This window comes from Onychostoma macrolepis, chromosome 07 (assembly GCF_012432095.1).
Source record: "Onychostoma macrolepis isolate SWU-2019 chromosome 07, ASM1243209v1, whole genome shotgun sequence".
In the NCBI taxonomy this organism is placed as follows: domain Eukaryota; kingdom Metazoa; phylum Chordata; class Actinopteri; order Cypriniformes; family Cyprinidae; genus Onychostoma; species Onychostoma macrolepis.
In genome coordinates, this window is record NC_081161.1 from 43080283 (window position 1) to 43090125 (window position 9843).

At 34.4% G+C, this 9843-nt stretch overlaps 1 protein-coding gene across 2 annotated transcripts; it reads right to left on the bottom strand.

The window, feature by feature from the left end:
- Positions 1–525: 525 nt before the first annotated feature.
- On the bottom strand, positions 526–9589 carry LOC131544827 (copper chaperone for superoxide dismutase-like). Of its 2 annotated transcripts, none has more exons than XM_058783322.1 (8): positions 9506–9589; positions 8657–8729; positions 6022–6159; positions 5771–5945; positions 5417–5477; positions 4261–4338; positions 1692–1795; positions 526–1286 (listed from the first exon to the last, which is right to left on the bottom strand). In XM_058783322.1, the coding sequence occupies exons 1-8, from the start codon at positions 9527–9529 to the stop codon at positions 1133–1135; spliced, it is 807 nt and encodes a 268-aa protein (XP_058639305.1). In that variant the 5' UTR covers positions 9530–9589; the 3' UTR covers positions 526–1132. The 2 variants fall into 2 exon arrangements, with proteins under 2 accessions (XP_058639305.1, XP_058639306.1); XM_058783323.1 differs by lacking the exon at positions 9506–9589 and adding an exon at positions 8817–8903.
- Positions 9590–9843: the final 254 nt, after the last annotated feature.

The following is a 9843-nucleotide window of genomic DNA, read 5'->3' on the forward strand; positions in this document are numbered from 1 at the left end:
GTTTTTGTATTTTTTAGAAAGTCAGATATAAATATGTGACCCTGGACCACAAAAGCTGAGATACAACTATTTGAGGGTGCAAAAAATCTAAATATTGAGAAAATTACCTTTAAAGTTGTACAAATGAAGTCCTTAGTAATGCATATTAATAAAAATTACGTTTTGATATATTTACGGTAGGAAACTTACAAAATATATTCATGGAACATGATATTTTCTTAATATCCTTATGATTTTTGGCATAAAATATTTTGATCAGTATTGTTGGCTATTGCTACAAATATACCTGTGCTACTTATGACTGGCTTTGTGCTCCAGGGTCACATATAGGCAGTTGCATATGTTTATTTTGAGCCTTTTTCAAGAGTACTGTCAGGTTTCTGATTAATTTGGTCTTATTTTGATCAAAACAGATGCTTTTTAGTGGGATCTGGCAACAGTGGTATCATATGATTTACATGGTTCACCAAGTAAAAAAAAAAAAAAAAGCATTTCTTGTTAGTGGGAATAAAAATGAACAGGTGATAACTTTGGTTGATTTTATTTGATATTTTTGTAAAGTATTTGTACAACAATAATCATTACAAATGAAACAAAAATGACATGTTTTTAATTAAGTCACTTTAGGTTACTGCTGAAGAGCTTGTTTATAAGAGTGGGAAATTCAGAGTAATGGCAGGCTGAAATGAAATTATTATTAAGCGCTTTGTGAATAATTTATAATATTGTATTTACTAGTTTTATTTTATACTATCTTCTATTTAAAAATGACCCTTTCAAGAAACATTTTAGTTTTTTCATCAGTCATGGTTTAATAATAACTTTTAGGTTTTTAAATGTTGATTTTCAACAAAAAGCAGTAGGATGTAAAATCAGACTTACTAAAGTATGACAGAATCACGGTGATAATCAGAGATACATTTCACTCTATATCCACACCATACATTTACATATTTACACATGGTTTGATTTCTGTGGATACATCAAAACTTGGCTCATGATCTCATTCAGTACAACCTGAACGTACATTCACCACAGCTTCAGACAGGCACGTTTTTGGTCTCTTATTCATTCATCTTATTCATGTCCATCTGCGGTCCTTGATGTGTGGGAAGGTCGCATCCTCATCCCATTACAGATTAGCAGTCGGTGCGTCAGGGACTTTACGTCCTTTCCCAGCGATGGGCCGATCTCTCTCCTCCCACAGCGTCACACCATCACAGGCACAAATCTGTTTGGGGTTTTGAAACAAGCCAGCGGAGCGGGCGATGATTCCACAGGCCAGCCTGAGAAGGGATCGAGAGAGAAGCAGACATTAAGCAAACACACATGGTCCACTGAAGGACATCAAACAGTAGGGAGAGAGCGTTGGACGGACTGGGATTTCTGTAAGAATAAATACCAAGAGCGCTGTTTTCACACAGAAAAAACACACTGTTTTATTCAGTTTTCTCTCAGAACGATGATCTGAGTTATTATTGAAATTCTCGATGCAGCATGAATGACATACAATGGTGACATTTTTCACAATCACGACAAAAAAAATCAAATATTGCCCTAAACTCAATAGCGGAAAGGCAGCACTGTCCTGCAAGTATGGCGGATAAACAAAGCAGTTTCCCAGAACTCAACGCGGCGTCACATTCTCATTCTCTATTGAATGTTTTTGTCTGGATAAGAATGTCCATCACCTCTCTCCAGAGTTTCCTGTTATTTTGGACAGCAGGTGATTCCCACGGCCCAAATCATCCTCCCCAGAATCCACCACCAGAGATCGACCAATCACATCCCACACCTGCCAGGAGAAACATGTGACCTCATAACATTAGGTGTGTTTGACTTGAAGCGGCGCTGCGCAGAATGATCAGTGTGTGAAATTAAAGTCCCGCGAGAGCGATAAGAGAGCCGACGGATCCATGCTTTCGAATCGCTCTCGCTGTACTTTAATGTCACACACTGATCATTCTGCGCAGCGCCGCTTCAAGTCGAACACAGCTAATTCATATCACAACCAGAGACTAAATTACTAAATTGGATTTGGTGAAAAATTAAATACAGCATGTAACTCAGATCCAGTGTTGTTTTAGTATGACTGATTATGCTTTTGTAGTTTTAGTTAATATTTTTAATCTATACATTATATATTTTCTGTTTTCACTTTAGTTAAAATTTTAGAATATTTTTGGTGTTTTTGCCATTATTATTATTTTATTTTTTAATAATTTTAATATATTTTTAAAATATAATATAAATATATATTATATTTATTTAATATGTAGTTTTTTATAATTTTATCTCAGTTTTAGTACTTCAAGTTAAACTAAATGAAAATGAGAAATGTTGCCTTTGCATCTACCTTAAATAAAATAAGATTAAAATTATTTTAAGTATGAAAAGTAATGTTTTTTGCATGGTTTGGCTTAAGTTGTATATAACTACAATATATGAAAGCCCATTTCTGCCACGGCCTAAAAAAATAAAATAGTTAATTGTGACTTTTTTAATCACACAATTCTGACTTGCGAGAAATAAACTCCCAATTGCGAGTTATAAAGTCCATTTTTAAAGAAAATCAAGTCAGCTCACACTCACAGTTCTGATATTTCCTTACAATTGCAAGTTTACATCCTGCAATTTTGACTTTATAAGTTTACATCAGACATTTCAAAGAATGAAAGTTAGAATTGTGAGTTAAAAAGTTGCAATTACCTTTTTAAAAATTTTTTATTCAGTGGAGGAATCAAGCTTGCATAATAATAACCCTGCTCAGGTCTGTGCATGATTATTTGCAATGACACAGAATGATAAAAGAGTTCAAAAGAGAGGTGTGGCTATGAATGTAGTGACGGAGAGGTTAGTCAAAGTGTAATTAACTTAATAACAGAGGCTTTATAAAAACTCTACCGTAGGGTTTATAGACACACACCTGACTGCTCTTACTTTCAGCCAGAGCTGGGCAGTAACTGATGACATGTAATCTGGATTCTTTAATCAGATTCCAAAAATTAAGTACTTGTAATTAGAGTAAATTATATTCTAAAATACTCGTAATCAGACTACAGTTACTTTTTTATTGATTACATATTATTCACACAATAGAAATAAATTAATAATTTATTGATTCTCTCTAATTCCTCTTTTTTATCTTTTAAATTGTCCTTTCTAAAATAGTCTACCGCTTATACACACTCAGAAAATCCAGTTTTGTGGACATTCACAGTCATTAGTCAGGTGCTACACGGCATTTGAGCACTGGATTTACAAAAATCATTTCGTAAGAAATCATCGTTTAAGAAGTGTTTCAACATTGCATCAATTTCTGATGAACACATTCATTTGAATTGAATTAGCACTCAGTAGGTTATTTAACCAGGTATTATTATGTATTATTGAAAGGCTTTTGTCTTTCAAACTCATTAAAATGCACAAATTCTCATTATTTCCTATTTGCAGACATTCTCAAACTTTTAGTCATCTGATCCTCTTTCACGTGATATATTTACTGTAAAGCTGTAGTCAATCAGCAATTCTGTAAAAGACAATATCTCCCTTTGCATTGAACTTTGAGCATCGTAATTTTGCAGATGTTGTTTGTGCTCAAACAGCAACATTATACACTAAAGTTAAAAAAGTGAAATCATAATCAATGACCCCTTTAAGCACCCCTGAGATTTTATAATAAATATTTTAATAATTAGTATCACATTTGCATGTTCATGGTTCTCTGACATTGGTTCATGGTCATATGGTGTGCAGGTAAACATAAAATATTTATTCTTTTTTAGTAAGTGAATTATTTAGATTGTTAAAAATAAAAATAAAAAATGATTTATTTTAATTTTACATTTTTATGATTTAATTACTTGTTAGCCTTTCATTAAACTCACACATTAAACTCACTGAACCCCAGTTTGGGAAACCTTGATGTAATATAATGTTTAATGCACTTCATGTTGTTAATTACAATGAAAGGAATTTTCTCACTCTTTGTATTTTTGCATCATTATGGTACAAGATTATCCTGTTTAAATCAATGTGATAAATGAGTTAGGTCAAAAGTAATCCAAAAAGTAATCTGATTATATTACCTAAAATGTGTAATGTAATGGATTACGTTACTGACTACAATTTTTGTGATGTAATCTGGAATCAGTAACGGATTACAATTTGTAAGTAATCTACCCAGCTCTGCTATCAGCTTATCCCTCTGAGTAACGAGACTGTATTTTGAAGTCCTAATGACGAGCACAGCTTCATTACCTTAATCTGAGAGTCTTCTAGCCGGAATGAAGCTCTGCCATCAGGACCAGCCGTAATATTCCCCAGATCTCCTACATGCTAGAGACCAGACAGACACACAGCATTACTCCAGACCACCTCCAATCATCTTTACACACAACACTTTATTTTCAATGTCAATGTTAGTCAAAATAGAATATATTTAACCCTAAACGTTACCAAAACAAAATAAAGTAAAAAGGAATTTAAAAAGTCAAAATTCTGTTAAATAATAAATAAATGTAATATAAATATATTTATAAACATTAATAAAGAATGCATTCATTATTAATACATTACATTTGTAAATAAATAAAAATATGTACTAATATAAACTAATTAAATGTCGTATAATATTAAATTATTTATTTTAAATCATTTAATTTATTGCTTATTCTACCAGAGTAAATTGCTTAAAAAGTAAAAATAGATAGATAAATAAATATTAATATATGAAATATAATACATTTCAATATAATATACTATATTTAATATATATAATATGAAATATAATATATTTAATATAATAACAATTGTGTTAACAATTCTATTACATTAATATATCACCTAGCGGTATATAATATTACATAATTTGCTGTATATATATATATATATATATATATATATATATATATATATATATATATATATATATATATATATATAAACAAGATTCTTTTATCGAGTTTAATAAATAAACAGGAAAATAAACAATAATAGTAATATACATAATAACAAAATACAATTATTAAATTAATTAATTAATTAATTAAATGCATATATTTGCTTCTTCTACCACAATATTTTCCATAGTTTTTGGACACTGTACCATAAAATACCACTTAGGCATCGTACATAGAATACAGCGGGGCTAGTTGTCCTCTTAGCAACTATAAGGTTTAATATGGTATAATATGGTATAATATGTTTTCACCCCGTCAGTGTTTTTGTACTGTATGTTGTTCTCTAACATGTATTTCAAAACATGTTCCAAAGTGACAACCCCATCAAACTACACAAGGTCAGAATGTGTTATTTATTTATTTTATTTTTTATTATTTTTTTGGTTGAATAACAATAGTCTTTTTCTGAAGCCAATGGTTTGTGTATATAACTGAAATGTAAAAAATAAACATACCCTCTCTGAGTCCTGAGGAGCTCCATGCTGTTTCCTGAACGGATTGAAATGATCTCCACAGCTGAGAGACAGAGACACAACACAAATAAATGACCATTTAGACAAAGACATATGCATGCAAACAGCACCCTAATACTTCACTGCTCTGATTTCAGCTACAGATAAGGTAATGCAGTGTGCATTTAGATTTAGGGGAACTTCAATTTGACACGTGAAATCCAGACCATCATGAAGATCTCGGATTTCATGCTTTTAAACCCGTTATGACAAACACAGATTATGCACGCTGCCGTCACACTCTATAATGGGCGCCTGTCTTGTGATCTAAAAGTCAAAGGTCAAGGGTCGTGATACCTCCTGCAGTCCTGCGTCAGATCGCCCAGTTCGTGCACATGCAGACCGTGAGCTCCAGGCGTCAGTCCGTCAATCGTCCCGTCAATCAAACAGCGCTCCTGTGACAGCTGCAGGAATCTGACCACGCCCTGCACTAGCCCCGCCCCACTGACCATCGCCACGGCAGCACCCAGGTCTGACGAGCACACACACACGGATGAGAGGCATTAGGCCCGTTCACAGCATTCACACTCACAGCGCTTGAGTCTCACCTGTCTCTGTGCCGCCCATTCCCTTCAGCACAGCCCGTCTGCCTGTGCTTTCAATCAGACTCTGGACCTGAAGAGAGGTGAGCGCTGTCTCCACCAAAACCTGCTCCTTAGCCAGGTCCACATGCACCGCCTCAACTCCTAAACACACACACACACACACACATGAACGAGAGACCTCTGGAGGCTTGTTTCTGCCACGGGAAAAAGAAATAAAAAACGGAGTGTCTACAGGTGCATCTCAATAAATTAGAATGTCGTGGAAAAGTTCATTTATTTCAATATTTCAACTCAAATTGTGAAACTCGTGTATTAAATAAATTCAATGCACACAGACTGAAGTAGTTTAAGTCTTTGGTTCTTTTAATTGTGATGATTTTGGCTCACATTTAACAAAAACCCACCAATTCACTATGTCAACAAATTAGAATACTTCATAAGACCAATAAAGAAAAAACATTTTTAGTGAATTGTTGGCCTTCTGGAAAGTATGTTCATTTACTGTATATGTACTCAATACTTGGTAGGGGCTCCTTTTGCTTTAATTACTGCCTCAATGCGGCGTGGCATGGAGGTGGTCAGTTTGTGGCACTGCTGAGGTGGTATGGAAGCCCAGGTTTCTTTGACAGTGGCCTTCAGCTCATCTGCATTTTTTGGTCTCTTGTTTCTCATTTTCCTCTTGACAATACCCCATAGATTCTCTGTGGGGTTCAGGTCTGGTGAGTTTGCTGGCCAGTCAAGCACACCAATACCATGGTCATTTAACCAACTTTTGGTGCTTTTGGCAGTGTGGGCAGGTGCCAAATCCTGCTGGAAAATGAAATCAGCATCTTTAAAAAGCTGGTCAGCAGAAGAAAGCATGAAGTGTTCCAAAATGTCTTGGTAAACGGGTGCAGTGACTTTGGTTTACAAAAAACACAATGGACCAACACCAGCAGATGGCATTGCACCCCAAATCATCACAGACTGTGGAAACTTAACACTGGACTTCAAGCAACTTGGGCTATGAGCTTCTCCACCCTTCCTCCAGACTCTAGGACCTTGGTTTCCAAATGAAATACAAAACTTGCTCTCATCTGAAAAGAGGACTTTGGACCACTGGGCAACAGTCCAGTTCTTCTTCTCCTTAGCCCAGATAAGATGCCTCTGACGTTGTCTGTGGTTCAGGAGTGGCTTAACAAGAGGAATACGACAACTGTAGCCAAATTCCTTGACACGTCTGTGTGTGGTGGCTCTTGATGCCTTGACCCCAGCCTCAGTCCATTCCTTGTGAAGTTCACCCAAATTCTTGAATCGATTTTGCTTGACAATCCTCATAAGGCTGCGGTTCTCTCGGTTGTGCATCTTTTTCTTCCACACTTTTTCCTTCCACTCAACTTTCTGTTAACATGCTTGGATACAGCACTCTGTGAACGGTCAGCTTCTTTGGCAATGAATGTTTGTGGCTTACCCTCCTTGTGAAGGGTGTCAATGATTGTCTTCTGGACAACTGACAGATCAGCAGGCTTCCCCATGCCCTGCCTTGTAGGCAGAGGCTATTTACACTAACTCCGCCCACTAACGTGTGATTGGGCTAGTCAACATTACAAAAGACAGTCACCAGTCATCAGTTCTATCAGATGGTAAAATGTGTGTTGTGCTCATTTTGACACCATGCGCCATTTGGCGAAAATTTTCTCTCCCTTTTCAAATTTCAAATCACATCAGAAAAGCATTTATTTTCAATAAAAATGAAGGAAATAATCAAAAAGTTGAAAATAAAGTATCGGGTAGGGTTAGGGTAGGTGTAGAGAGGGCTTTATTGTCCCAATAAGGTGGCATGCATTTAATAATTTGAATTATAATTATAATTTACACTCAAGTTATTATTGCACACTGTTTTATAATGTACTACAATACTGAAGTGCAGATAATTGACACTATTTGCAATATGTAGTATAAATAGCAGAAAATCTTGCTATTTTAACAGTGTAAATAGCATCTATTGCTAAGAAAATATGCTATTTACACTTAGTGCAAATAGCCGCTGCCATAAAAAAAAGGTAATTGCAACTTTTTCTCTCACAATTCTGACCGTTTATATCTCACAATTCCAACTATTTCTCTTGCAGTTCTGAAAAAATGTCAGAATTGTGAGATACAAACACAGATATAAACTCAGAAATGTGAGGTAAAAAGTTGCAGTTACCATTTCATTTTTTTATTCTGTGGCCCAAAACAAAAAAACAGAATTATGAGATGTAAAGTCCAAATGTAGAGAAAAAAGTCATAATTGCAAGATGCAACATCAGAATTCTGAGTTTAAATCTCACAATTATGAAAATATCGTGAAATCATGATTAGGCATAGAATAATGGCATTCATGAGAAAATGGGCTGTGAATTGAACAAGAAGTTATAATCTGGCTCAGAGGAAGACTTTGTGGTAGATTTTCTGGTGCTTAAAGGGGAGAATACAAAACTTCTTCACCACACAAATGGTTGTCAAAAACAAAAATGCTATAAAACGAATGATTTTTTTGTGAGAAACTGTGACATGCTCAAGCAAAACAGACACTATTTTTGGAATCGACACCCAAACTTAAGAAGCAGGACGCTGTAAGAGCTCAGAAAGGTGTTTGCTGTTGTGCTTGACTCACCTGGTTCTTTCTCCAGGACGCTCTTTACTGCATTAACACAGCTGCCGCATGACATCTGCACCGCAAACTCCAGCTGCGCAGACACACCAGTAACATGGACAGTTTTAAAAGCTGAATGCATATGAATGTATGAGAGTATATTTAAGTATTTATTAGATACCATTTTAATCATCCTTTTGCGGTTCACTGAAATCTGCAGTATGACAAATGCCTTTTTTTTTTTTTAAATGCTAATACTGAATGTAGTCCCTCTAATAATTGAATATATATGTATGTTGTATATGTTATAATACACTATATAATAACAATGTAAAATAAAATGCCTAAAATACTACACACACACACACACACACACACACACACACACACACACACACACACGTTTCTCTAATTAAGTTTATATGCATTAATTAGCTCATAATAAGCTGCATGCATAATAATCATTTCATGCCAGCTTCCTAAATGCAGGCATTAAAAACTATAATGATGTCCAGTAATATTCCGGAATCTGACAGTTTCCGTAAGTTGAAATAAATAAATAAATAAATAAATGAATGTATATATTTATTTGCAAGTGCAAGACTAAAACAGCATGTAAAAATAAAGAGGTAAATAACTGTGCAAGTCAATGACAACACGTTATGGAAATTATGCTGGTGATTATGATGGAATCAATAATATGAACTTAAATATGACTTGTCTGAAAGACGTTATTACAAGCTGACCTAACGTTAAATAATTTTAACACTCTCATATTAAAAAAAAAAACGTAATTAAAGCTCATTATTTAAATTATTTAGTATTCATTGCAGTATTTTTAAAATAATCATTATAAAATCATATTCACACCTTCGCTGTTCTGTTTGTGTCCATCTCTGGATCTCACGCAGATACTTACGCAAGCGGAAGTTCCGCGCTTAGAAAATATTATAAAATAAAAGTCCTAGTAAGGCATTAGAAAATGACATTAGTAAAATAAAAGTCCCGGAAAAAGCGGTAGCAAACCAAAAAATTGGTTCTGTTTGATTTAAACATTAAATGTAATAAAATATAATATCAACAAATATATAATCTAGAAATGACAGCAACAACTTCAGCTGAAAAAAAAAAGTTATATTCTATTCATTTATTCTATTCATTTGACGTTACTTACAGTTTCCGAGAAAAACAAACTCAAGATTAGCCTT